The following is a 27924-nucleotide window of genomic DNA, read 5'->3' as shown; positions in this document are numbered from 1 at the left end:
CCCCCTCTCCAGTCCCCTGAAGGTTGGAGTATCTGCAGACTGGGTGAGGAAGAAGGAGACTGTCACAATAGAAACAGGTTGAGAGTGGGTGGAACGGGATGGGGGTCGGGGAAAGAGAAGGGTGGAGGCCTGAGGGTAGAAGTGGGGAAGAACTGGGGGCATGAGTTTGGAACAGGAAGTTCGCTACAACCAAGGAAGTCCAGGCAATTGGGGGAGGGGTCAGCAGAAGACAGAAAGTGAAGTCTTTCCCTGCCCCCCCTTCCCTGGGGCTGGGGCCACCTTAGCTTCCCTCATGAGTGACATCTCAGGCTGCAGCCCCACTGTTCCCCCTCTGTCAGCAGAAATATCTCTCTTCTGACCCCTCCTGCCGGAGTCTTAGCCAGCCAATCCCTGATCTGGGCGGGGGGAGCCTGGCCCCCCCTACTCCCTCATAAGGACCAGCTGGGGGCTGGGGGGGTGGCCGGCTGCTGCAAGTGGGACGGGGGTCAGAGCTTCGTGGAGGGAAGAAAATCCTGGGGGGGGGGCAGGAGAGAAAAAACAAGAAACCCAGACAAACAGGCAGTTGGACGCACTGAGGAAGACCCCCAACGCGTGAGAACTCCCCAGAAGGAGCACACCGCCCCCTGGCCCCCAGGAAGGGAGCACAATGGAGGCTGCACACTCCAAGACCACAGAAGAATGTCTGGCCTATTTTGGGGTGAGCGAGACTACAGGCCTGACGCCGGACCAAGTGAAGCGGCACCTAGAGAAATACGGCCCCAATGGTAAGTGTCTCTTAGATGAAAGGCTGGTAACGCCCTCTTGCTCCCCCACAACACAGACATAGACACGCACTCACACTCTTAGACACACTGGAGTCTCTCCCTCCCGAGTACCTCAGGGAGGAGGTTGGCCATGGTCCGGTGACTGCAGGGGTTAAGAGGATACTGACAAAACAGGGTCCCTGAGGCTCAGAGTTTTGGGAGGTTTTCTGGGATGACCTTGGTGAACCTCAGATGCCCTTTTGGTGACCTGATTCTCTTACCTTAGCCACAGAATCCTGGGGGGGGGGCATTAGACTGAGCCCCAAATGAATGTGTCTTTTTCTTCTTTTCCCTGGGTAGAGCTCCCTGCTGAGGAAGGTAAGTTACTGGAATCTCTGGACTCTCTTAATGACACTCCTCCCCACACCCCTCACTCCCTTCTCCTCACCTTCTCCCGACTGACTCCTGGGGCAAATACCCTCCCCAAAGGCTAAATAAAGGCTGGCTGGGGGCAGGAGTTTCCAGGTACTTTCTCTGTGAGGCCTCCAGCCCTTGAACAACTAACCACAACTTTGGGGAGCCTGTTTCTGGACTCCTGGCGAGCTCCCTCAGTCCTTCTCTCAGTACCAAGCGGCTTGCCCATCACCCCCAGAACCTTCCTGCTTAGGCTGTGGAAATCAGGCCACTCTCAGCCCCTGGATCCCAGCCTGCACCTGGAGTCCCAGCCATTCATCCACCAGACCTTAACCGTGGGGGCCCCCTCCCCTGCCTCTTCTCCCAGGGAAGTCCCTGTGGGAGTTGGTGATAGAGCAGTTTGAAGACCTCCTGGTGCGGATCCTTCTCCTGGCCGCCTGCATTTCCTTCGTAAGTGTGGGAGGGCATCTGGGGCCGGCCGGGGTGTGGGTCGGGGATCTGGAGCATCCACGGGGCTGCGGGCGGAGTGGGGGGCTCCGGCCCCTCTGGTCCAAGCCCTCGGCATCCTGTTCCCCAAACCAGAGCCGAGGAGGGAATGGGGGGGGGCGTGCTGATGCGCATACGCCTCGGTCCTCCCCACACCCCACAGGCAGGTTTTATTTTAAGCTTTAAGGGTGTTCTCGGCCAAAACACTGAAGCTAAGCCACCCCCGCAGCTTCAAGGGCTTCGAGGGCTCGGGTTACCCCCCCCAAACGCTGGGCTCCCCGGCTCAGGGCTCAGACACGGCTGCGCTCAGGCCACCGCCGCTCCCGGCATGCCCCGGGGCGCACAGCCGCTCCACCAATCCCCGAGCCTCCTGGCCCCCCTGCCCCGCCCTCTCGGCGCCGATTGGTCAGGGCAAAGACTCCCTCCCAGAGGCGGGAAAGAGCTGCTGGTGTGAGGGTGCCCCCAGATGTGCCAGAAGGCCCAGCCGGACCCCTTATCTGTCTCCGGGCTTCGCTGCCGGCCGCTGTCCAGACTGGGACTCCTGGGGCCCCCCCTCCCCCCTTCACCCCGCTGGCCTGACCTTACTCGCCCTCGCCGGGCCCCTCCTAGCGGCAGGACCAACACCTGTCTGGCCCAGGAGCCCCCCTCGACACCGAGCACTCCAGCAGCCCATCTTTTAGAGTTTCTTCCTTAACATCTTAGTCCTGCTGGAAGACAAGACTGGGGGCCAAGATGTCTCCCCGTCCCCTGCTCTCCGTCATGGAGGCCCTGGAGGCCCCCCTGAGTACTAGCTGGCAGGGCCTCCCTTCTCCCTTCTCAGATTTGCTCCTTGACATTTGCCTGTAGCTGTTGCCCGGCAGTGGCAACAGCTGGGGTGGGGTGTGTACAGGAGGCCCCGTAACACTATCCCCCCTCCTGCTCCCTCATGAAATTGGAGCTTCCCTGCCTTGGGCTGTTGGGGAGGGCTGGCGGGGGGGGGGGGGGGCGGGGGGGGCAGCGTCTGCGAGGACCACAGGGTTTTCCCTGTGGAGTTTTGTCTCCCATTGGATGGATGTGGTTGTGGGGGGTCGCTGGCCTGGGTGTCCTGCGAGCTTTGTTTCCAGGCCAACAGCTCGGCCAGGGAAATCCGAAAGCATTCCCAGTTAAACCCCGAGCTGTACACGTCTACACCTGCACATTCCCGCTGCATAACAGCAGTGGCTGTGCCCCTGTGAGTCTGCACGTTGGAGCGCGTAGGACCTCAGACATGCGGGGCTGCGGTGCCCGCGTGATGCCCAGCCCTGTTGCCTCCTGCACACTTTCGCAGCCTCACTGCCTTTCTTTATGTGTTCGGGGGGGTATATCACCTGTTATTCTCCCTTCCCCTGCTCCCAGGTGCTGGCCTGGTTCGAGGAAGGTGAAGAAACCATCACTGCCTTTGTTGAACCCTTTGTCATCCTCTTGATCCTCATTGCCAATGCCATCGTGGGGGTTTGGCAGGTTAGCAGTGACCCCGCCTCAGTCCTTACATCCTGACACTAAACATGAAGCCATCCTCCCTCCCAGTCTCCTCCTCCTCCGTCACTTCCTCTGGGCTTGCCTTGTTCTCTGTTCCTAATGCCAGGTTTGGAAAGGGGATGGAGTGTGGGAAAGAGGGGGGGTGGGGTGGGGAGACTGGTGTTCCCACTGTCACTTGCTGGCTGGATAACCCAGGCAAGTTCCTTCACCTCTCTCAGCCTCAGTTTCCTCATCCATAAAGTGGGGTTAACAATCCTGTCCCTCAGAGTTGTGGTGAAATGTACCAGGATGAGTGTGAAGTAGCCAGCCCCGTGCCTGGCATATAGTAGCAGCTCAATAAATGTAGTTTGATTTTCCTTCTTACCTTACCACCCTCTACCTTTCCTGCCCCTTGCTTTCAGATTTTCTTTGATTCTCTTTTCTTCTCTCCTCTGAACATCCTTACCTGTTTTCAGCCATAAGTGACAGTTTCCTCGACACACACACCTACCTTCACGTGGTAGGTGTGTCTTACTTCCCTATGCCAGAAGTCAGGGCTGCATAACCTGCTCTTCCTCTGTCCTGTCCCTGTTTCTCCGAGGACTCTGGCCCCTGCCCCTAATCCTCCCCGGCCAGTCCCCTCCCCTTCTACAACCTTCCTCCCTCTGATGACCCTCCTCTCCTCCACCCTGTCCCTCCAGGAGCGTAATGCAGAGAATGCCATTGAGGCTCTGAAGGAATATGAACCCGAGATGGGGAAAGTCTACCGGGCTGACCGCAAGACAGTACAGAGGATCAAGGCTCGGGACATTGTCCCCGGGGACATTGTGGAGGTGGCTGGTGAGTGATGGGAGTGAGTGGTCCAGGAAGGGAGGCCTTGAGTTCAAGACAGGGAGGATGTGTATGTTGAGGGTGGGGGCCCCTGATTCTGGTGTCCGGGAGGTAGCCAGGATGGTGGAACCTTTGCCTCTCCTTCCCAGACTCCTCAGGAGGTCACCCCAGGGCACTGTGGCCACAGCACCCCTCCCCGTCAGAGTCTCAGCAGGAACAGCCAGTCCTGTCCCTGACACTCCAGGCGGACCCCTTGCTCCCCCTCCTCTCACCCAGCACTTGCAAGCAACAGGTGGAACCTAGTCCCTGCCAATGGCCCCGTCTCCACCCCCCTCCCGAAGCCTGGCTTCCCGCTCCTTCCACCCACCCCCAAGCTTGGTCAGCTTTAAATCTTGACCTCTCAGTGCCCTTGAGGCCTCTTGAAGGGGAAGGAGTGAGGGTAGAAGGGAGGAGGGGGGCCGAAGGCTCAAGCCCCCAACCATGTAAGGGAAACTCAGGGCCCAGCAGGGAGCACGGGACCTGGGAGGAGGGAGCTCAAGGAGGGGCCCCGCCTCTCCGGTGAGGGACACTTAATGCCTGACCAGGGAGGGGTGGGGGCCGGGTGGCTAAGATTACTGGGATTCTGCCCCCTTCAGCGGTTTTTATATTGGCCCCGCACAGGCCTTCCCACATCTCTAGGGCCCTGGCATAGGGGGATGGATCTAGGCCTCCTTCCTTCCACAAGACTCCCAAGTTGCCATCATGGGCAACCTGGGGAGAGGGAGGGAGGGCGGGCTGAAGACCCCGCTGCGCCATTACAGGGCCACCCTGCCACGGTGACAGTTTGGAGTCAGCGCCATGGACGTCTATAAATATCGCTGGGGCTTGGGTGACAGGGTGTCCCGCCCAACTCCGTGGCCACCTCCTCCCTCCTCCGTCAGCTTCCTCCGGCATAGGAGGAGGGACCCTAGAAACAGGGAAAGGGAAACGGCCCCGCGAACCCTGTCCCCAGTACCATCTGTGGGACCAGGCGGGATTAGCAGAGCCTCTGGGGGGTGATTAGCCTCCCCAGAGGCCCTGAAGTCCAGGGGGGCGTTACCCGCCTTGTCAGCCCACCCACGAGGTGGTTTCCCGTACTGACCCACCCCCGTGGATCTCCCGTGGCCTGCCCCCACGCTTGCTCGGCTTTCCCCAGCCCACCCCCTATTCCTTGTTTCCTGCAGACCTCCCCTGCTCTCCCATCATCTCCCCAGCTCACTCACCGAGGCTTCCTGCCTTCCCTCAGGTGCTCAGACCAGGGCCTGGCGGGTTTCTAACGTACGTGCGGTCGTGTGGCCTCCGCCAGGCCCTGCTGGACCTGCGCCCTCTGCCCCTGCGGCTCCTCCCTCTCTTCCTGCTTCTTCCCTTCTCCCCCTTCCCCCTTGTTCCAGCTTTTGTCCTGCTTGACACTGATTTTCTCAATTTCCATGTTTTCTCCCGTTTCTTGTTGTTCCCCTGTCCCATGATTCCATGGCATTCTCTCCCCCGGATGCGCATCCCTCAAATTTACCGTTTTCTTCAGTTCTTTTCTTGCCCTTCTCTCCTCACTTTTCTCCCTCTTGTTTCCCTCTCTGTTTTGCTGTCCCGTTACACAACTGGACCATTCCTAATTTTCCTTTTGGCCACTCGGTGCACGTTATCCAGCACGTGCTATGTGCCAGGCAGTGCCCAGGGCCCACTCAGGGCTCACAGCCCCAGGGGGAGAAAAGCGACAAGGGGGCAATTGGAATGAATGTTGAGGGGGGGTGCTTGCTAGGGCTTCAGCAACCCACACCAAGGGCCTGACACAAGCCCAGGGTGGGCACCCAGCCCTGGCGACCCGAAGGACGAGGTAAGGTAATCAGACGAAGATTGGGCTTTTCTTGGGAAGGAAGAAAACTCCTTCCTCAACTGACTTCACTCTTGTCTGCTCTTCCCACAGTGGGTGACAAAGTGCCTGCAGATATCCGGATCCTGTCCATCAAATCCACCACCCTCCGGGTTGACCAGTCCATCCTGACGGGTCCGGGGGCCTGGGTGGGAGGATGCTTCATGCAGGGGCGGGGGGGGGGGAGGATTTGATGAGGCGGGGAGCTGAGGGGACACACAGGGAGGAAATTCCGGGTGGATGACAGAGAACACCCAGCAACACAACCCACTCAGAGTGGCTCAGCTTTGTTCACTGTCGCAAGCCTGAAACAAGGGGTCATGGGAGAGGGCAGGATGTTTATGCTGATGGTCCACTCTCCAGATGGTCATTGACCCCGTCCTTCCTCATGGGCATTCAGACACCCAGAGAACTCTCCCGTTCCCTCAAAAGCCCCCAAGTGAGGAACCATAGATTCTAGGACATGACGGAGGGTCTGGATGGTTAAAACCACAGCTGCTTCTGTTTCTCCACTGGGAGAGGGAGGGTGAAGAGCCAGTGAGCTTTCCCTGTGGGCCAAAGAGGCAAGGATGGGCCGGCCCAGGGCAGCTCCCTGAGCCCCTGCCCAGTGGGGTGAGGGAGGCACGGTAGGGACGTCTCCTTCCCAAGAACGTGCTCTGTCGTTGACTGTGCACCTTCACATACGTCAGCTCGTTCGACGTTCGCCAAGACCCTGTTCCGAAGTCTATATATATGTTGCCTCCATTTTACAGAGGAACAGAGGTTAAGAGATCCCAGTTTATGCAGCTTGTAAGTGGTTAAGCTGGGACTCAGGTCAACTTTTACTCTAAGTGCGATGGATTTCCCATCGCTTTTTCCAGAGTTCAGACTTCCCCCAGAACTGCTGCTCGGTCCTTACCAGGCCCTGTCCTGCCAAGCAGGGCGGGAGTTAGGGGCGGGAAGGATGGGAGAAGGACATGATGTCATCTGAAAACCCCTTGGCTCCTTCTCCACAGGCGAGTCCGTATCTGTCATCAAGCACACAGACCCTGTTCCTGACCCCCGAGCTGTCAACCAGGATAAGAAGAACATGCTTTTCTCGGTGAGCCATGCAGGGCCAGCTGTCGTGTGCTCAAGCCAGAGGCCCCGCTGTGGGAGGGACATGGCGGCATGAGAAGAGATGAGGCCCGCAGTTCGGAGGATGCAGCGTGAGGGTCTCCTCTCGCCTGATTCCTCGCCTCTCATTCACCCTCTCAGGGTACCAACATCGCAGCTGGCAAGGCCTTAGGCATCGTGGCCACTACTGGTGTGAGCACCGAGATTGGGAAGATCCGTGACCAGATGGCTGCCACGGAACAGGACAAAACCCCTCTGCAGCAGAAGCTGGATGAGTTTGGGGAGCAGCTCTCCAAGGTCATCTCCCTCATCTGTGTGGCCGTCTGGCTCATCAACATCGGCCATTTCAACGATCCCGTCCACGGCGGCTCCTGGTTGCGGGGTGCCATCTACTACTTTAAGATTGCCGTGGCCCTGGCTGTGGCCGCAATCCCAGAAGGTATGGCAAGCTCTCTCTCTCCTCCCATCTGCTAATCTAATCTGCAAAGATCCCTTTTCCAAGTAGGGTAACGTTTACAGGTTCCAGGGATCGGGACCTGATTGCCTTGGGAGCTATTATTCAGCCTACCACACAAGGTCTCCCTCTCTCCCCTGTCACTGAGTCCTCACTCCTTCCTCTTCCTCCCCACAGGCCTTCCTGCGGTCATCACCACCTGCCTGGCCTTGGGCACCCGGCGGATGGCAAAGAAAAATGCCATCGTGAGGAGCCTGCCCTCCGTGGAGACTCTGGGCTGCACCTCCGTCATCTGTTCCGACAAGACGGGCACCCTCACCACCAACCAGATGTCTGTCTGCAAGGTCAGGGAAGGGGGGGCAGCTCTCTCTCCGAAGACTGCCTTTGGGATGAAATGAGCCCTTCAAAGATGGGGTTACCCCTTCCTCACTGGCAGCTTCTCATTCTGGCCGGGAAAACAAATGCTCAGAGGGCAGGTAGAGTGTGATCGGCCAGCTGCGAAAAAGGCTGAGAGAGACCCCTCTGCTCACCCCACCTGCTAGAATGGTCCTCCGTGGCCACACGAATCTTGAACAGCATTTCCTAAACCAGGGCTCTTAATCTTTTCTTTCTCTTTTCTCTTCTTTCTTTTCCTTTCTTTCTTTTTTCTTTATTTACTTTTGAGAAAGAGAGAGAGAGAGAGAGCATGAGCAGGGGAGGGGCGGTGGTGGGGGATAGAGAGAGGGAAAGAAAGAGAATCCCAAGCAGGCTCTGCACTGTCAGTGTTCACGAACCACGAGATCATGACCTGAGCCGAAACAAAGAATCTGACGCTTTATCGATTGAGCCACCCAGGCTCCCCGGGCTCTTACTTTTTTCTGTACCTCAGACTCTTTGGCAGTATGGACAACAGTTGAAATGTAGAAAAGAAAATACATAGGATTCTGTTTAAAAAAATGCATCGGGTTACAGGGAAACCGGTGATTGCAATACAGTTACCAAAACATTTTAAAAACAAATTTGTGATTTGGTCACACACAGGCTTTGGAACTAACGCATTAAGTAGCAGGAAGCCGCGATGAGCAGAGATGCTATTGTGAGGGTTCTGCAGCAATGCAGCGTGATAGGAAAGTATCTGTGATCACACTGGTGGCAAAGGCACGGCTGTTGCTAATACTGATGTGGTCCATTGCCTGCATTCATAATTGGAAGGAAATGCTCAATGTCAGAAAATAAGAGAGGTTTTTTGTTTTTTGTTTTTTGTTTTGCCATCAGAGTTCACAGACCTCTTGGCAGAGGGTTGGGGTCGGGGGTCTCATTCATGGACCCCAGGCAGAGAACCCCAGCTCTAAGGAGAGTTCCGGGGGCTGGCATATCCAGGAAGAATAAATTGTTCTGAGAATCGAGGGCCGTGTGGTCAGGCGAGGACAGCTGTACCCTTAGCTCCTTTGGGGACACCCACATGCTTGCTGGCACTTGAAAGCCTTGGAGAACGCTGACCGTCAAGAGGGTGGATTCCGCTTTCTTTAACCCAGAGTTTTGCAAACTTGACCACAGAACCGCTTTATCTCGGAACTCGTCTTTAGCCCCATCCTTTCCCCGCTGGCTATAGCTCAGAGCAGGCTTGCTCCTCTCTGGGACCTTCCAGAGCCCAGGCTTCAAAGCCAGACCGCAGGCTTCTGCAACTGGGCTCCTGTCCTGTTCCCTAAAAATGAATTGATTGCCCTCATTTGAAAGTCTGGAGATGGCACAGGAAAATAACCTGACTTTCTGGCTCTTCCTGCAAAACTGGAAGATCTGGCCACAAGCACCTTTTACGTGCAGGTCGCTTTTTATTAACTGATCTGAAGGAGCCTCCAGTGGTGGCCTGCAGAAACCAATGACTTATTTTGGGGCCACTAACGCTGAACCCGGAGAATGGTGGCAAGGGAGTACCAGGAGAGGGGAGGCAAGCAGCCAGGAGTCTCCCATTAGTCTGTGAGCATGGGACAGGCCACTGGCCTTCGGGGACGGTGACAGACCTCTGTGCGCCTGCCCTTCTCCCTGTAGATGTTTATTATCGACAAGGTGGACGGAAACATCTGTGTCCTGAACGAGTTCTCCATCACTGGTTCCACTTACGCTCCAGAAGGAGAGGTGTAAGTTCCCCCAAAGCTCTCCCCTTAGCTTCTCGCCACCCCCCAGACACACACCCTCCACTTCTCTCCCTGGGGCCCTGCCTCGAGTCTTGTCCTTCTTCTCGTCTCCTCTTCTGCCCCAACCTTGTTCTCTCTCCCACCTGACCTCCATGTCAGTCGCCGTGTCCCTGACTGTCCCTCGCCGCTTTCCCCACGTTCTCTCTGCATCTCAGTCCCTGTTCTTCTCTCCCTGTCTCTTTTCCTTCCTTCCTCCCTGCCCCGCTGCCAGCTTGAAGAATGATAAGCCAGTCCGCTCAGGGCAGTATGATGGGCTGGTGGAGTTGGCCACCATTTGTGCCCTCTGCAATGACTCCTCCTTGGACTTCAACGAGGTAACCTCTCCACGCCAGAGGCAGCCCCTCCACCCCCTTCCCACTGACTCAGGCCTCCTCAGCAGGCCGCAGGGGAAGGGCCTGCCTTGTCCCGAGTCCTGTCCTGGCCTGGGTGGAAGGGGGACGGCGGGCGCGAGAGGTGGGAGCGAGGGGCCGGGAGCGCAGGGCACCTACTTGCTCTTCCTCCTCTGTCCTCTCAGGCCAAAGGTGTTTACGAGAAGGTGGGTGAGGCAACAGAGACGGCGCTCACCACCCTGGTGGAGAAGATGAATGTGTTCAGCACAGACGTGAGGAGCCTCTCAAAAGTGGAGCGGGCCAACGCCTGCAACTCAGTGAGTCTGCGCGCTGCCTCCCGTGGGGTCCTCCTTCACCCCGGCTTGCACAGGCCAGGACCCAGGGAACCTCAGGACACAGAGGCCCCCGGTCCGGCCCGGCAGGGCCTTGTGCCCCATGCCGGGACCCCAGTCAGCACAAGCAGACGGCCTCTCCACAGCTTTCCTTGGCCAGGCTGGCTCTGGGTGGAACCTCCTGCCCCTGGACTTTCCACCGCCAACTGCAGCGCCCCTGGATGGCACTTCCTCCTGCGTGTCCCTAGGTGTAAGGGACGGAGCTGGGCACACAAAGCACCAGCCCTCCATCGCGGTGCTTCCCCTTGTCCAGATGAACAAACTCCATTCTATGGATTAATATTTACTTAATGTGTATATCAAGTTCCTCTTCTATATTATGTTTTCAGCATCGCTCATTCCTTTTTTTTTAAATGTTTATTTTTGAGAGAGAAAAATTATTTTTGAGAGAAATATTTTTTTTTATTTTTTTTAAACGTTTATTTTTGAGAGACACAGAGAGAGAGAGACAGAGAGCATGAGCAGGGGAGGGGCAGAGAGAGAGGGAGACATAGAATCCAAAGCAGGCTCCAGGCTCCGAGCTATCAGCCCAGAGCCCGACGCAGGGCTCGAACCCACGGACTGTGAGATCATGACCTGAGCCGAAGTCGGACGCCCAACTGAAAGAGCCACCCAGGCACCCCTTGAAAGAAATTTTTTTAAAATGTTTATTTATTTTTGCATGTGTGCGCAAGCAGGGGAGGGGCAGAGAGAGAGGGGACAGAGCATCTGAAGTGCGCTCTGCACTGACAGCAGAGAGCCTGACGCAGGGGCTCAAACTCACGACCGGTGACATCGAACCTGAGCCAAAGTCGGACATTTAACCGACCGAGCCACCCAGGCGCCCCTCACTCATTCTTTTTTTCTGTTTTTTGTATATGTAAAATGCTCATTGCTGCTTTAATATAAGCATCAGCTTCTCTCTTATTTATTGTTACTGTCATTCCTGGTTTACTCTGAAGTGTCTATGATGCATCTGGTGAAAAAAGGCTCTCACTGATTTCGTGGAGTGCTTATTACAGCGTGCCAGGCTACTGGGTCTGCGTCGTCCGATGACACGTCTCTAGGAGCCCACGTGTAGTCATTTCCATTTGAATTAGTTAAGATTAAATAAAAGTAAAAACCCAGTTCTTCCCCTGCACTAGCCACGTTTTCCATGCCCAATAACCGTGCTCAACTGTGCCATGTTGGACGGGTCAGATTACAGAACATTCCCGTCATCACGGAAAGTTCTACCAGATAGTGCCATATTGTGCCCTCCTGTTTCTGCTGGGCTTTAAACTGGATGCCGTAAGAAGGTGGCCCCAGCAACCTTGGAATTCTCTCCATTTGTGCCGTAGGTACCAGACTGAGCTTCAGTCTGAGACAGCCTGGGAGCTGCTCTGACCTCCGGATCCTTTTTGACTGTGTTTTAAGGGGTCTGGGACTCTGCCCTTCAGGCACAACATCATCGTTCTGATTCCACCAGCCTCACGTCTGGCCTCTTCCTGTCTGTCTCCTCTCTCCCAGGTGATCCGCCAGCTAATGAAGAAGGAATTTACCCTGGAGTTCTCCCGAGACCGGAAGTCCATGTCTGTCTATTGCTCCCCGGCCAAATCCCGGGCTGCCGTGGGCAACAAGATGTTTGTCAAGGTCAGAAATCAGAATGTGCCTCGGTCCTCCTCTTCTTCCGAATCCCGAGGCCCTCTCCTATCCCTGCCCCCTGTCACTGTGCCCTGGAAGAAAGACAGTAGTCTCTGAGAGCCATTCTGGTCTCCTAGGGTGCCCCTGAGGGGGTCATCGACCGCTGTAACTACGTGCGAGTTGGCACCACCCGCGTGCCGATTACAGGGCCGGTGAAGGACAAGATCCTGTCCGTGATCAAGGAGTGGGGCACCGGCCGGGATACCCTGCGCTGCCTGGCCCTGGCCACCCGGGACACCCCCCCGAAGCGAGAGGAGATGATCCTGGATGACTCTGCCAGGTTCATGGAGTACGAGGTGAGCAGACGAAGCCTCCCGTCACCCCAGAGTCATCCGCCTCACCCCTGCACCGCCCCGGTCCTTTCCTACTTCGCACGGGCCCTAGAATCACAGGACAGGACCTAGAATCTGAAAGAACCTTAGGAATCCCCTAGTCCAGTACTACTTTGCTTGTGATCATGGATCCGTGTGAAGTGAGGCGTGGCGCTTGCAGCCAGAACAGAGAGCCACTCGGTCACCGGGCATTCTCGGTTCTGCCGATGTGTCTCCAGAGTGAGGTATTCCTGATTCGAGAAGCAGGGCATAGACCTGAATTCTGGCGCAAGCGCCTTATCTTGCAGTGGACTGGCTCTCTCAATAGCACCAAAGTCCACTCCCTTCGTTTTCCAGACGGGACCCCTTGGCCCGGCAGGTAGCGTGGATTTGCTCAAAGCTGTAGACTGAGTGAGTGGCCCTCCTGAGGGCAGAAGCCACTGTCCTCTCAGCTCGAGTTCTTGCCCTGAAATGCACGCGGTCTGCCAGCGACGACGGGCTTGGCGGCGTCAGGCCTGCAGGCACACGTGTGAACAGGGAGGATCTCTTGCCCCTGGGCTTCTGAGGCCCCCCTGGGATTTACACACCGGGCCCAGGGTCAGCTTTCTCCCCATTTCCCCCTGAGCTTCCTCCCCGGCTCATTTTCCGAGTCCTTCCCCAACCCCGTCGCTCTCTGCTGTCTCCCCAGACGGACCTGACATTTGTCGGCGTGGTGGGCATGCTGGACCCACCCCGCAAGGAGGTCACGGGCTCTATTCAGCTGTGCCGGGATGCCGGAATCCGAGTCATCATGATCACCGGGGACAACAAGGGCACAGCCATTGCCATCTGCCGACGAATCGGCATCTTTGGGGAGAACGAGGAGGTGGCCGACCGAGCCTACACCGGCCGGGAGTTTGACGACCTGCCCCTGGCGGAACAGCGGGAGGCCTGCCGTCGCGCCTGCTGCTTCGCCCGTGTGGAGCCTTCCCATAAGTCGAAGATCGTGGAGTATCTGCAGTCCTACGATGAGATCACGGCCATGGTGAGGGCACGGCAGGGCTGCGCGGCGGGGCCCACGTGCATGGGCGACGAGCAGTCTGCACAGAGTCCCCTGAGATGATGGTCTCGAGAGCCGGGGGCCCCGGGGGACTAAGCGGGGGCCCTGGCCAGATGCACAGGGGAGGGTCTACCCCGGAGGAGGGGTGTGTGCCAGGCTTCACGTCCCACCTTCGCGTTCTCCCCTCAGACAGGTGATGGTGTCAACGATGCCCCTGCCCTGAAGAAGGCCGAGATCGGCATCGCCATGGGATCCGGCACCGCCGTGGCCAAGACCGCTTCCGAGATGGTGCTGGCCGACGACAACTTCTCCACCATCGTGGCTGCGGTGGAGGAGGGCCGCGCCATCTACAACAACATGAAGCAGTTCATCCGCTACCTCATCTCCTCCAACGTGGGCGAGGTGGTCTGGTGAGCGGCCAGGGAGGGCACTGCGGAGGAACCCAGGGCCGGGTGGGGGTGGGGGGCGACCCCAGGTCCGGAGGCAGGATGGACGTGTGACCCCCCTCCTTCTGGCAGCATCTTCCTGACCGCCGCCTTAGGACTGCCTGAGGCCCTGATCCCTGTGCAGCTGCTGTGGGTGAACTTGGTGACTGACGGGCTCCCGGCCACAGCCCTGGGCTTCAACCCACCAGACCTGGACATCATGGACCGGCCTCCCCGGAGCCCCAAGGAGCCCCTCATCAGTGGCTGGCTCTTCTTCCGCTACATGGCAATCGGGGGTGAGCAGGACGGGACCCCACAATCCTTCCCAACCCTCCGGGACACCTGCTCCCCGATGCAGCCAACCTGAGGGGCCCTCTTCCTCAACCAGCTGTTCATGGCCAGGAGCCCTCCTGACGCCTCCCCTCTCCCGTCTCTATCACAGGCTACGTGGGTGCGGCCACTGTGGGAGCGGCTGCCTGGTGGTTCCTGTATGCAGATGACGGGCCTCACGTCACTTACAGCCAGCTGGTAGGGAGGACAGAGGCGGGAGGAGGGTGAGGAGCAAGAGGGTGGCGTGGAGGCTTCTGTGGGATCCCAGCTCCTCAATCCTCCCCCTGCAGACTCACTTCATGCAGTGCAACGAGGAAAACCCCGACTTTGAAGGCCTGGACTGCGAGGTCTTTGAGGCCCCCCAGCCCATGACCATGGCCTTATCCGTGCTGGTTACCATTGAAATGTGCAACGCTCTCAACAGGTGGGGCCTGCCCGCCCACCCCTGCCGCCTCCCACAGGCCACCGTGTCCTCCCTGTCCTCTCTCTGCTCACCACTGCTTTCTTCTGCCCCCCTCTGCCTCCACCCGGCCTCCGCCTCACAGCCTGTCTGAGAACCAGTCCCTTCTGCGGATGCCGCCCTGGGTGAACATCTGGCTGCTGGGCTCCATCTGCCTGTCCATGTCCCTGCACTTCCTCATCCTCTATGTCGACCCTCTGCCGGTGAGTCTCCTCCGCCAGGGACCTTGCTCTGCCCCTCAGGGAGCCTTCGTAGGCTGGGGCACTGACGGAGGAGGGCGTCAGGCCCGGGTGGTTCCTCCCGGGGCTCTGGGCTGTCCCCTCCCTCCCGAGGGCAGCGCCGGTCCTCACCACCCCCGCCTGCCCCTCCCCCGCCCCCTCCAGATGATCTTCAAGCTCCGGGCCCTGGACTGCACCCAGTGGCTCATGGTCCTCAAGATCTCATTTCCAGTCATCCTGCTCGATGAGCTCCTCAAGTTCATTGCTCGGAACTACCTAGAGGGTAAGCCACGCCCCCCGCCTCGGCACCCTGTTCGCCCCTGGCCCCCACACGGCCCCTCCCTCTGCGCTGCAAAGGCGCCTGCCCCCCCCCCCCTTCTCGGCTGGGTGCTCTGGCCCCTTCCCCGGGCCCCCACTCCCCTGCACCTGTGCAGGCACCCGCAGCCCCCTTAGCCCTCTTGGCCCCCCGCGCCCGCCCCCGCCCTCCGTAACCGTCTCTCTGTCCTCTCTGGCCATAGGATAACCCGTTTCCCCCTCCTCCATCTCTTTGAACCGTGTCACAGGTATCGCCCCCCTCTCGCCCTCGCCCCTAGCTGCTGTGCCCCCCGCGCGTCCCCCTCTCCCCCTCGGTGGCGCCTGAGGTCACTTGCGCTCGCTGCTCCACCTGGAGCCCCTGCTGCCACTGCCGCTGCCACGCTTCCGGGGCCGGGCGGGCTGCTGCCCTCACCGTGAGGTCGGCGGCGCCCCGCCTCGGGCAGCACGGTGCGTGCTGGGCTGCGCTGCGCTGCGCTGCGCGCTGAGCTGTCTGCCCGGGCTACAGTGCTGGGGAGGAGGGGGCTCTGGGACACAGGTGAGTCCAGGGGGCTGGGGAGACCCTCCAGGTGAGTGTGCCAGGGGCCGGGGGCCACAGAGCCCGGGAGGGACTTTTCCCCTCCTCTCCCACCCCCTGCCTCATCCTTCCCTTTCTCCTTCCAGATCCAGAAGATGAAAGAAGGAAGTAATCAGTCCTTTTTGCCCCTTCTTCCCCGCCCTGATAGTGACGCATCTTCAGGCAGAGCTGTGGCACAGACTCCCACGTGCCCTCCCCGTCCCCCCACCCCCAACGTTTTTCTGTTTATAAACACCATGGTCCCTTTCACTTTTCCAACCCCCTCAACACCCCACCTTCCCTCCCTCCTGCTCTTGGAAAACCTCCCCTCCCCGACCCCACGGGGCTTGCAGGGACAAGGCGACGGACTGAGCTGAGCTGCTTATTTATTGAAAATAAATGACAGAAAAGTCTGGCCTTGCCTCTGTGCACATCTTGGGGCCTGGGTTGGGCCCCTGGGGACAAGCATCTTAGTGTCATGCGGTCCAGAGAGCAGCTGCCCGTCCCGGGGTGCACGGGTGGAGGGACCCGCGGCCACGCGCCAGAGGCCCCCAGCTGCCGCTCACAGCTCGGCTGTGCGTCGGGGAAGCGATGTGGCTATTACTCTGGCTCAGGAGACAGCGGCAGGAGGACCAGGACCCAGGAGGCGGCATGGCGGCCAGGAGGCCGCGGGGCTAAGCCTGCACCTTTGGTTCCCGGAGGGGGCTGGGACTCCCACCCAGGTGTCATCCTTGGGGGCAGGAGGCCAGCCACCCCTGGGAGGAGGCGCTAGAGACACAGGGAAGCGGCGGCCCCGGCACCTCAACCCTAGGCTTGGAGAGGATGAAGACACTATCCCGAGACCCCCAAAGCCCAGGCCTCTTGGCTCAGGAGTGGGGAAAGGCAGTCTCCCCCGGGGTGGGTGGGTGCTAGCCCCTCAGGTGTCCTTGATGTCCCTGATGTCCCTGAGGGGCGCCTCATCCACGATGCTGCGCACTTGCTCCAGACTCTCGGCCTGGCGGATCCGTTCTAGGCGCACCTGTGGGGTCCGGCGAGGCAGGAGAAGGGTGCTTGGCGGGGAAACGTAGCCCCCGCCCCACCTGCCAGCCCTCCAAGGGACGAGGGCCCGGGACCAGTATACCCAGGCGCCCCATCTTCCCAACCCACAGTGAAAGTGGGTCCAAGGGAAGAAATGGGTCCTGACAGAGTGGCCTGATGCAGCGCGGGCCGGGCAGGTGGGGCTGACATAATACGCCACACGCGGCATGCCAGGCTCTGGGCCAAGGACTCCACGTGTCCAAAGACAGACGCGCACGGCCTTCAATTTCTTTTGAGCAATAACTCAGAGGAGAGGAGGACGCCGGCCTCGGGAAGAGGAAGGGAACTCCCCTAATTGGAAGGCTGTCCTCGCAGGATCTAGAACAAGCCACCTGGATCATGCCAGCCTGATGGGAAGGGGACACACTGTACCTGCAGGGCCTGGGACAGTCGTACAAAATCCCTCTGCACCTGTTCACTGGTCTCCAGCTCAGCCTGCAGCCGCAGCACCTTGGCCCTCTGTTCTGAGAGGAGGTCCGTGAGCTGGGCCTGGGGGGACAGGACGCAGAGCTGGGGCTGGCACCAGATGGGACGGCGTGCGGCCAAGGAAACAAGATGTCTGGACAGGGGTGCCCCTTCCACACCGTCCCCGACCCTGACCTCTTCTGTGAGGCCGGAGCCCGGTGGCTACCTCGGGGCCTTCCTGCCACCCGGCCTAAAGGCGACAGAAAGGGCGGGAGAGGCCGGTGGGGGTCTCCGCGCTGCCGCCCCTCCCGCCGTCATGGAGTCTGGCTCCGGAGTCCAGCCTCACCTTGCTCTGTTCCTGCTGGATCCGCTCCATCTCCGTCCTCAGGCTGCACAGGGAGGCTGGGAAGTCAGGCAGGGGCCGGACGTCAGACCCGCACCCTCCCTGCCCTGCCCTCCCCCCCGCCCGGCCAGGCTCCAGCCCATACTCACCCTCCATCACCTCTGCGTGGAAAGGAAAAAAGAGAGGTCAAGGCTTGTTCTTACGCGGTCTCCTCTGTCTCCCCAACTGGTGCCCGGGTGCTCCCCTGTGGGGAGGTCAGCCTCCCCGGGGGGGCGAGGCCGGGGCGGCTCCCCTCCTCCGCCCTCACCTGTCTCCTCCCGCTGCACCCTCAGCTGCCCCTCCAGGCTGGCCCTGGCCGCAGTCTCCTCCTCCAGCGCCTCCCGGAGCGTCACGATCTCAATCCGGAGGCGCTCAGCCTCGTGCTCCCGGGCCTGCTGCTGGGCCCGCGCCTCCTGCCTCGTGTGGTGCACCAGCTGCTGCAGCTCCTGCAAGGGAGGCCGGTCACCTGCCCGGCGGGCCGGAGGCCACAGGGGCCAGCAGCCCGACGGGGACGGGGCGGGGAAGGGGACAAAGGAACGGAGGGAGGGAACTGAAAAGGGGAAAGGACCCCCGTGGCCGCTCCCAAGGAGAGTGGACGGACAGAGCCGGCAGTGAACACGTTACAGCGGCCACACCGCCAGGGCTGGAGGGACCCACCGGCGCGGCGCTGAGGGCAGAAAGTTCCCGAAAATCGCCTAGAGCGGACACCATTTTGTAATGCGCAGAAAACAAAAGTTAGCACTGCGCTATTTGGACAGATGCGCACGTAGAACAACAAAAATGATACCAAAAGAGAGCAAGAGAACGACAGGGGATCCACCAGGACCTCAGAGACACTGAGAGTCCCCCACAGTCCCATGGGGACACCCAGTTGTAGGATTACCCTTAGTTCAAATTTTTTTTTTTTTAACGTTTATTTATTTTTGGGACAGAGAGAGACAGAGCATGAACGGGGGAGGGGCAGAGAGAGAGGGAGACACAGAATCGGAAACAGGCTCCAGGCTCTGAGCCATCAGCCCAGAGCCTGACGCGGGGCTCGAACTCACGGACCGCGAGATCGTGACCTGGCTGAAGTCGGACGCTTAACCGACTGCGCCACCCAGGCGCCCCAAGATTACCCTTAGTTCAATCAAAGGTCAGGACGGCAGAAACAGAACCCAGGGGTTTACGGGGGCGCACGGAAGGAGACAGAGGCCGTAGCTCTCAGGGTGGGCAAGGGTTCCGGGTGACCTTCAGGTTCCTAATGAACTCGGTCCACAGAGCCACGCACAGGTCAACGAACACAGCTTGGTAATAAACCAAGATGACGATGAATTCAGTTTTGTGGCTCTCACTTCAAAATAACAAACCAGGGGCGCCTGGGTGGCTCAGCCGGTTAAGCGTCCAATTCAGCTCAGGTCGTGATCTCACGGTTCGTGAGTTCGAGCCCCACATCGGGCTCTGTGCTGACAGCTCAGAGCCTGGAGCCTGCTTCAGGTTCTGTGTCTCCCTCTCTCTCTGCTCTCCCCCACTCTCGCTCTGTCTCTCTCTCTCTCTCAAAAATAAACATTAAAAAATTAAAAAAAAAAAAACAACAACAACAGTCAAATCACTGCCTCCTTCACGTCAAGCGCTCTGCAAACTCATCTTCTCTTTACACCGAGGCTGGGAAGGGGGGATGGTCCCAGGCCAATGCTCTGCTATGCGTGGAGGATAAGGGCCAGCAGGGTGGCCCCGGGCTGTCAGCACCCACACTCCCCTTACCGGCACCAAGCTGGGCAGTGACTCCTCGTGACCCTCATCCTGCTCCAGGCCCCGGGGGGCTGAAGACAGCGGCTGCTCGGCCCGGAGTCCTTGGTTTTCCTCAGTCAACCGCTTTACCTCGTGGCTCAGGCACTTGTGTGATGTGGCCAGCTCTGCCTGGGGATGCATAGTCAGTAGGAGGGGATGAGGGGGACAGGGTGTCGCCAGAGCCCCGTGAGGCCAAACCCTGACCCCTCCTCCTGACACCCTCCGCCGCTGAGAAAGGAAGAAGCACCCTTTATTAAGTGCCTTTGACCCCCAAGCTTCTTATACACTCTTCTTTTAATTTTTTATTTTGAGAGAGCGTGAATGGGAAGGGGCAGAGAGAGACAGAGAGACAGGCAGACAGAATCCCAAGCAGACTCCGCGCCATCAGCACAGAGCCCGATGTGGGGCTCGAACTCACAAACCGTGAGATCATGGCCAGAGCCGAAATCAAGAGTCAGATGCTCAACCGACCGAGCCACCCAGGCATCCCCTTTATACACCTGCCTCGGTGGCTTGGAGGTCACAAGTGGCGGGCCACCTCGAGTGTTTTATTTGGTCCGTACTTTTTTTTGGTTGTTTTTAGCTTCAATTAAGTGCCAACTTTAGGGGCATCTGGGTGGCTCACTCGGCTAAGTGTCTGACTTCAGCTCGGGTCATGATCTTGCGGCTCATGGGTTCGAGCCCCCTGTCAAGCTCTGTGCTGACAGCTTGGAGCCTGGAGCCTGCTTCGGATTCTGTGTCTCCCTGTATCTCTGCCCTTCCCCCACTTGCGCATGCACGCGCATGCGCTCTCTCTCTCAAAAACAAACGTTAAAAAAATTTTTTTTAAATTAGTTGTCAACTTTAAAAGTCAGGAGACAGCACGCAAATACCCAGGCTTCTGGCTTCTCTGGACAAATCAGAAAACCTGGCAGCATCGAGCCCGCATTCCCACGTGGCTCCGGTCACAGAGCCGAGGGGCAGCGGCGCCCTTTGCGGTCCTCTCGGCTCGGCCACAGCGCGCCTTCCTGTCTACACCTGGCCCGGAGAATCACGTACGTTTCCCGGCTGGACTCGGGGAGTATCCGGTTCTGCAAGCCTTGCTTTTAAGCCGCACGACTGTGCACGCCAGGTCCCACCATCTCGATTTCAAGGAGCCGAGGCAGAGGCTCCAAGCTTGTGGGGTCAGCTCAGGATCGCCGAGCTGGTGCGTGGGGGGCCCCGTGCGAACGCAGAACCCTTGCTCTGACCGCAGCGCCCGGTGCCCTGGAAACCCTTCGCGCGCCCGACCGACACCAACTCCAGGGCACAGCCTGAGCCGCCGGGGGGCGGGGCAGGACAGGTGTCTTGACCTTTCCACGTGCCCCTCTCGGCCAATCCCCGTCACACTCCTCTCCCTCGTGCCCGGCCCCCAGCCCTCACCATCTGCAGCTGAACCCGCTCCTGGGCCTGGCTCACGGTCCCCTGCAGGGTCCGCAGCAGCTGCTCTGAGTTCTGGACCTGGGCCAGGAGCACTTGCATCTGTGGGTGGAAGGAGGTGAGGGTGAGGTCGGGGCCAGGAGGCAGGCCGCCGCCGGGGGCCCTGCTGGGGCTGCGGCGGAGCGGGACCCACCTGCTTGGCGCAGTCCTCGTTGCTCCGTCTCAGGCCCTCCTGCAGCTCGTCCCGCTCTCGGCTGATGCTCTCCAGGTCCTTCTGCAGCTGCCGGCCCTGCCACGGATGCCGGCCTCGGTCTCAGCCTCCGAGCGGAGGCCTGCCCTCCTCACCATGCCCCTCGGGCCTGCCTTCTACATCTCGGGGTGGGAGGGGGGCATCTCTCAACCGGTCACCCTGCCTCTGTTGCCTGAGCCCCAGTTCGAGCTCCAGGGGTGGACACAGGGGGTGCCCGGGGAGCATCCGGGGAAGGGGGAGGTGGATGCGAGCGCGTGGGCAGGCCGCTCCGCCCCCTCCACTCACCTCCATTTGCAGCTGCTCCCACTGGTTGTCCGGGACGAGCTGGTAACCAGGAGGGGGCAGGTAGATGCCCTCGGGGACCAGGGTGCCCGTGGACACCAGAGAGGCGGTCTCTTCCTGCTCGGGGCTCAGGCCCTGGCGGCTGCGGGGCAGGGACGTGCTGCCGGCCCCGCCACCGAGGGAGAAGGAAGAGATGGAAGCGCTATCGTCACAGTTGTGGGCGAAGGCTTCGGCCGCCGCACCCCCGTCTCCGCTCAGCTCCTCGAGAGGCTCCAGCGGGGGCGATGGGTCCCGGGACAGGGGCAGCAACTCCGTGGAGCCGTGTAAGGAAGGGGGAGGCCGGGGCCGTCTCTAGGGGAAGGGGCAGGGAAGAGGCTGGGGGGCCGGGGTCCTGCGGCGCCCCCTCTTCCCGCAGCAACCCCCCCGGCCGCCCCCTCACCTGGATCTCTTGAATGAGCTCCTCTGCCCTGAGCAGTTTCGCCTTCAGCTCCTCAATCTCCTGCTCCATGGGCAGCACGATCTCCCGAAGCTTCTCCGAGTCCTCGTGGGCCTGGAGGAAGGGAGGTTGGGCAGCAGCCGTCCCCCTCCCGACTACTGGACCCCTAGGGTCTGTTCTGAGCCTTCTCTCCAAGCACGTCAGCCCTTCTAACCCTCCCAAGAGGGCGCCAGGCCTCCCCATTTTAAAGATAAAAACACAGAGGCTCCGGGAGCTTGTGCGACTTGCCCAGGTCACACGGCAGGTAAAGAAGCCAAAGTCGCGACTATCTTCCTGGTACCCACTCGCTCATTCTTTCCTTCCCTGACATCCATTTCCAGTTGTTTCTTTTATCACAGAAGCTTGCATTTATAGTTGGGCGCGTGCCCTAAATCCTACAACACCATCCACATTTCTCACCTTCCCTGTAACTAAGCATGGCCACTCGACCAAGTTCCAGCAAAGGAGATGTAAACGCAAACTTCCAGGGCAACTCCTTAAAGGGAGAGGGTGGGCTTTTCTTTACTCCTCCCCCTCCTCCTCGACGGTTAGAATGTGGACATAATGGCTGGCACTCCAGCAGTCATCTTGGGCCATGAGGCAATAAGCTACCTACGGCAAGACAGTAACCTAAAAGGAACCTGGGTTCCTAGTGACTTGTTGACCTGGCATCAGTCCTGGAATGTCTACCTGTGGACCGTAAGGAAAATAAATTTCTATCTTATTTAAGCCACTGTTGGTTTGGGTTTTCAAATTTCATCCTAACTAGTACGTCCTTTAGTCCCATCACCCCCGCATTGCTAGCAATTTCTTTTTGGTCTGCTTTCAGGTTTGGGATCCTGCTGAACCTGCACAGCCAATGCAATGGTCTCTGGCCATCCCTGAATGTCACACAGCCTCCTCTATCCAAGTACAGCCAAATCTGAACCACTCACGACAACGTTTCTCCTCCTCTGGGCGTTAGGTCACCTACCCAGCTGTCCAAGACCGAAATCTGCCGGTTACCCATCCTCTTCCAATCCATGCCATTTCTACCTCTTGAATCACTCAAAATCCTGTCTCAAGCAAGCTCAGCTTAACCCTCCAAATCCCTTGCGGGAACAGTTGCAACAGGCAGGGGAGGCCCGCGTGGCCCAAACAAAACACTTCGGTCCCATCTGAGGCCCGGGAGTATACGCTGTGCGGATGCCATGCGTTGGGTGGATGACGGCAGGACGCAGGAGGCGGGCCGGGGCTGAACTGCCATGTCTCTAGGCCCCCTGTGCTTCTGCTCGCCGCACCAGGCCTCCACCCTGCAGAGCCCCCTCCCTCACCGCCCTGTGTAACTGCTCCCCGGCAACACTCGAGCACGAGCAGCAGCCTCTGCCCGCAAGCCGTGCGTCACAAGCCTCCTTTCTCGGACTCCTATTTTGATCTTTGTCTTTCTACCCAGGCCGGTTACTACACTTCCCGAGCCTCAGTTTCCTCGTGCATGAAATGAGGGAACGATGTGAATTTGCTTTGAAAGATCAGCAAATCAGCTCCCACCCCCTGTTAATGACACCAGTAGTAATGGGGGGGGGGGGGCGATGCGCCATAGAGATTAAGAACAAAAACCAGACCGCCTAGACAAACATTTTAGAACCAGACTGCCTAGGTTTTGAAATTCCCACTCTGCTTTTTTTATGCGCACAACCTGGGGAGACCCACTGAACTCCTTCAAACCCCACCTTACTCATCTGTGAAATGGGTCTAACGGACCGCTCTTCCAGGGGAAAGACGGGGTCTGGCCCGCAGTTATCACAGTGCCCTGTGTATGAAAGCTGTCCTGAAGTGTCAGCTCCCTTCCGCCTACACGATCTCCTTCGTTTTGGAAGTAAACAAACCTGGCCAGCCCTCCTGAAAGTGGCAGGGCCAGGACCTTACCAAGTATGGAGCCAGTACATGCCACACCCAGAATTATGACTGGGTGCCCTGCTCCCAACGATCTGCCCGACAATCCCTGTGCCCCGTGGTCACCTTGACTGCCTCAACATCTTTCCATATCCTGGGGCCGGGGGAGGTCACCCCAACCTTTTCCATCTGCTTCTCCAAGGAGTCCAGAGGGTGAGCCCGGGACAGCAGCTGCTTCAGGCGCCCCAGCTCCCGCTCCTTCTCCTCACAGTCCTGCTGCTGCTGCTGCTTCAGAGAAGTGATCTGGGCTTCATAGCTGCTGATGGAGTCTGGAGGGGCAGGAAGGGCAGCGGAGAGGGAGGGTCAGTGCGCTGGCCCTCCCTGGGGGTGAGGAGGGGGTGCTCTATCACCGCCGCTCTCTGCGAGGCAATTCACTGGAGCGATGGAGACTGTGGGCTCTGTGGACAGACGGCCCCGGGTCATGAGCCTCTGCGCCGGGGTCCTCTGCCGCAAAATGGGGACACTACGAATACCCCGCTGGGTTATCAAATGAAATGACACCTGGAAGGTGTTCAGCCCTCCTCCCGGTGCATAACAAATGCTGAAGACACGATATCTACTCCTGTTAATATGTACCAATAACGATCAACCTCCAACGACAGTAGTACGTTCTTGCTCTGGACCAGACTCCGCGTGGGGCTCTGGAACTAGAGAAACGAATCGATCACAAACCCGGACGCCAGAAGCCCACGTTCGGACGGGGAAGGAAGCTGCGGAAATAGTGACAAAGCAGCGGGAGAACATCCCCAAGAGGCCCACTCCGGGGTTTGTGGATCCTAGAGCACGGAGCTCTTCACTCCGCCTGCCTGGCCACGAGAGGACACCAGCAGGTGGCGGAAAGAAGGACACATTAGCACAGCACAGGTGCAAGCAGAGGCTCAGAGGTGGGAAAGTAGATGGTGTATCGGGGGGCACGGTGGGCATGTCGCAAGAGCTGGGGTGAAGGCCCCCGCAGAGACGTGCTGGAAAGCGGGGACAGGGTGGCAGGGGATGGCTCTTGAGACCGTGCACGCCCTACCAAGGGGTTTGGATTTATCCTACAGGTCAGTGGGAGGTAGAGGTGATGGTGGGTGGAACGGGGCCACTTTTTAATTTTTTTTTTTTAAGCGTTTTTTAAAAGGGCTTTTTAAAAACCTTTTACGTGAGGGGCGCCTGGGTGGCTCTGTCAGTTAAGCGTCCGACTTCGGCTCAGGCCATGATCTCACAGTTCGTGAGTTCGGGCCCTGCGTCGGGCTCTGTGCTGACAGCACGGAGCCTGCTTGGGATTCTCTCTCTCTGCCCCTCTCCGACAAAAAAAATAAACTTAAAAAAAAAAAAAAAAGTACTTAACTCAGAGCCTGGCCCACAGTAAGTGCTCAATAAACGTTAACTAGGATGATGATCGCGACCGTGACAACTACAGGTGTGCCCCACTTTTCAAAAGTTCCCATTATACCACTTTGTTTTTACAATAATCCTACATTACTACCTGCTTTTACCAGGAGAAATCAAAGATTTTCACTTTTACAAAAAATAAATAAACAAATAAAACAGACAAAAAGTGAAAACAGCGTGTAGTGTTTGTTTTACAGGGATCCGTGACGGAGGCAGCACGTATCCGGAACAGCAAGAGTGGCCCCAGCAAGCTCCCAGGGCACTACACTCAGCCTCTGGGAGCATCAAAGCTTCGAACTGCGTCTATGGTCATCCGTGCTTTTATCTCCATTTATTTTGTGCATTCGTCAGCCAAACGTCTCCTACAGTATCAGAAAAGCCTAAGAGGGGCTATTTTTTGGGTCTGGGACCACTCGAACAATTTTCCACGTCAATTAATGGTAATTGTTTCTTCACTTTACATGCTATTTTGGCTTAGAAAATTTTCATTGCAATGTTCTACTTTTACATAGTGGGGGAAACCTGTATTATCATATTTAGGACACACTTGGTTTCTCTTATACAGACAGGAAGTTTTATTTTTTATTTTTTATTGTTTTTAATGTTTATTTATATTTGGGAGAGAGAGAGAGAGAGAGAGAGAGAGAGCGAGCATGAGTTGGGGAGGGGCAGAGAGAGAAAGGGAGACACAGAATCTGAAGCAGGCTCCAGGCTCTGAGCTGTCAGCAGAGAGCCTGACATGGGGCTCAAACTCACGAACCATGCACGAGATCATGACCTGAGCTCAAGTCGGACGCTTAACCAACTGAGCCACCCAGGCACCCATCCAGGTATCATGGAAGTTTCTTTTAAAATAAACGTACGCATGGCGCCTGGGTGGCTCAATCAGTTAAGCATCTGACTCCTGATTTCGGCTCAGGTTATGATCTCATGTTTCGTGAATTCACGACCCGTTGCTGTCAGTGTAGAGCCTGCTTGCGATCCTCTCTCTCCCTCTCTTTCTCTCTGTCCTTCCCCTGCTCTGGCTCCCTCTCTCTCTCAAAAAAATATAAGCAAACTTAAATAAATGTATGCAGGTTTTTACAAAACGGTCTATCTAAAGAACGAATATTAAGTAGATGACAGAGTAGGTTGTATGAGACAGCCATGGCACACAGGTGCTATGTGGACACCTGAAATGCAGGGAATACGGCCCCAGAGAAGTCTGGAGCCAGCAGTGGTTGTTAGAAAAGGAAATGACTCGGTGAGATGGGAATTTTAGGAAGTTTACTCTGGAAGCCAATGTCAAGGCCAGACTATAGAGTCAGACCTGTGAGAAGGCCGGGGCACCATCCAGGGGAGCTGTCAAGAGCCTTCACTCCAGCAGGGGCCACAGAAGCAGAGGGGTGGGACAGGGCTGGAGGCTATTTCAGAGACTCTGGACTCCGACTAGAGGAGAAGGGGGAAATAAGAACAGAGGCTGGCAGGGGTGCACCTGGGTGGCTCAGCCGGGTAAGCATCCAACTCCCGCTCGGGTCATGATCTCGCGGTCCGTGAGTTCGAGCCTTGTGCCGCTCTGTGCTGACAGCTCAGAGCCTGGAGCCTGCTTTGGATTCTGTGTGCCCCCCTCTCTCTGCCCCTCCCCCACTCGTGCTCTGTCTCACTCTCTCAAAAATAAATAAATGTTAAACAAAAATTAAAAAAAAAAAGAACAGAGGCTGGAAGATCTGGGGCCCGGTGAGCTGGTGCATCTCAAGTACAGAGAATGGGAGGGAGGGAGGGAAGTCTGAACATGTGTGAGACAGTGCAAATGTAGCGGTGCTTGAGGAAGGAAGGAAACCGGAGGGTTAGACCCACAGAGACTGGGCCCAGAGAGGAGTCTGAAGCCCAGGGGTTACATGAGGCCGGTTCCAGGAACTGAAAAGTTGCTCATCTTCAGGGTTGATCAGTCATCGGTGAGGGACAAGAAATGACACCAGGCAAGGGTACAGGTAGAGGCTCGGAGCTAAGCTTAGTGAAGTCACAGAACTGCTTCTAGCACAGGCAGGACCTCTATCCAAATCAGAAAGGGGCACCCCTTCCTCTGGGCCCTTAGGCCTGTCCTGTGCTCGGCAGCCGTGCTAACCTACCCCACAGCTTATCTACCCCTTTCTTGTCATGCATTTCCCTCTTAGGGGGCCGCCAGGGAGTCTGGGAAGAGTCCCTGCCTCACCTTTCAGGATGGCCTGCAGAGAAGCCACCTCCTCTTGGCACTGCCGCTGCACTGCAGCCACAGCCTCCGCCTTCGTGCTCTCGCTCACCTCCGCCACAGCCTTCATGGTCTCCATTTCCGCCAGGGCGCCTGCCAGCTCCGCCCGAAGCCGGCCAAGCTCCTCTGACTCGGCCTCAACCTTCGCGCCCTCCTGGGAATGGGTGTCCGGCGCTGTGGAGGGCAGGGGTCAACTTCTTTTCCCATCACTCCCACGTTCCCCATACCCCAGACTACGAAATCTGCAAGTCCTGCCACCTAGTACCGCAGCCGCGATCCTCGCACCTTCTCCTGGCCCCGCCCCGCTCCCGACCCCGCCTCTTCCTCCGCCTCCTTCTCGCCTCGTCGTGCCACGTGCTGCTTGGAGCCCCGCCCACCACCCCTCTTTTTCCAGGCTAGACCCCTCCCTTCCAATGGCCCCGCCCCTCCCCTCCCCGAGCCCCACCTTTCACCTGCCACTGCCCCGCCAGACCACGCCCCCTCCTCCGGTGGCCGCAGACCCCGCCCCCTCTCTCCCGGCGGCGTGGCCCCGCCCCTTTCTCCAGGCTCCCCTCACCACCCCCGTCCCCCGGCTCCGAGCTCGGCCCCGCCTCCGATTCCGTCGCCCCTCGCGTGCACGGACGCGCCCTCACGTACCGGCCCCCTGCTGCCGTCGCCGGCCATCCTCGCCCGCGACCGCCGGCGCAGCTGCCGCCATCGCCTCCGCGCAAACGGCGGGTTCCAGCACTCCCTGGTGACGGCGCTCACCCCTTCCGGGTCC

The 27924-nt window shown here is 58.4% G+C and overlaps 2 protein-coding genes and 1 long non-coding RNA gene across 4 annotated transcripts; 1 reads left to right on the top strand and 2 right to left on the bottom strand.

Moving 5' to 3' along the window:
- Positions 1–449: 449 nt before the first annotated feature.
- On the top strand, positions 450–16005 carry ATP2A1 (ATPase sarcoplasmic/endoplasmic reticulum Ca2+ transporting 1). Its single transcript, XM_030300037.1, has 23 exons — positions 450–764; positions 1104–1121; positions 1525–1607; positions 3018–3122; positions 3821–3959; positions 5890–5970; positions 6831–6916; positions 7072–7369; positions 7562–7728; positions 9413–9501; positions 9770–9872; positions 10073–10204; positions 11768–11890; positions 12019–12237; positions 12941–13276; positions 13481–13701; positions 13810–14012; positions 14159–14244; positions 14337–14470; positions 14592–14709; positions 14890–15007; positions 15243–15287; positions 15700–16005. The coding sequence occupies exons 1-22, from the start codon at positions 647–649 to the stop codon at positions 15245–15247; spliced, it is 2982 nt and encodes a 993-aa protein (XP_030155897.1). The 5' UTR covers positions 450–646; the 3' UTR covers positions 15248–15287; positions 15700–16005.
- On the bottom strand, positions 15962–27924 carry RABEP2 (rabaptin, RAB GTPase binding effector protein 2). Of its 2 annotated transcripts, XM_030300038.1 has the most exons (13): positions 27801–27920; positions 27129–27338; positions 23684–23832; positions 21596–21706; positions 21160–21507; positions 20818–20913; positions 20628–20726; positions 19200–19355; positions 17725–17902; positions 17567–17578; positions 17421–17476; positions 17042–17158; positions 15962–16610 (listed from the first exon to the last, which is right to left on the bottom strand). In XM_030300038.1, the coding sequence occupies exons 1-13, from the start codon at positions 27859–27861 to the stop codon at positions 16509–16511; spliced, it is 1695 nt and encodes a 564-aa protein (XP_030155898.1). In that variant the 5' UTR covers positions 27862–27920; the 3' UTR covers positions 15962–16508. The 2 variants fall into 2 exon arrangements, with proteins under 2 accessions (XP_030155898.1, XP_030155900.1); XM_030300040.1 differs by lacking the exon at positions 15962–16610 and having other exon boundaries at positions 17124–17158; positions 17421–17463; positions 27801–27924.
- LOC115503720 lies at positions 18269–18878 on the bottom strand. The gene is made up of 2 exons (XR_003965500.1): positions 18575–18878; positions 18269–18340 (listed from the first exon to the last, which is right to left on the bottom strand). It is a non-coding gene; the product is annotated as an uncharacterized LOC115503720 (long non-coding RNA).

The sequence above is a fragment of the Lynx canadensis genome, chromosome E3, assembly GCF_007474595.2.
Source record: "Lynx canadensis isolate LIC74 chromosome E3, mLynCan4.pri.v2, whole genome shotgun sequence".
Classification (NCBI taxonomy): domain Eukaryota; kingdom Metazoa; phylum Chordata; class Mammalia; order Carnivora; family Felidae; genus Lynx; species Lynx canadensis.
Note: the sequence above shows the minus strand (reverse complement) of the source record. Positions and strands in the feature narration are given on the sequence as shown.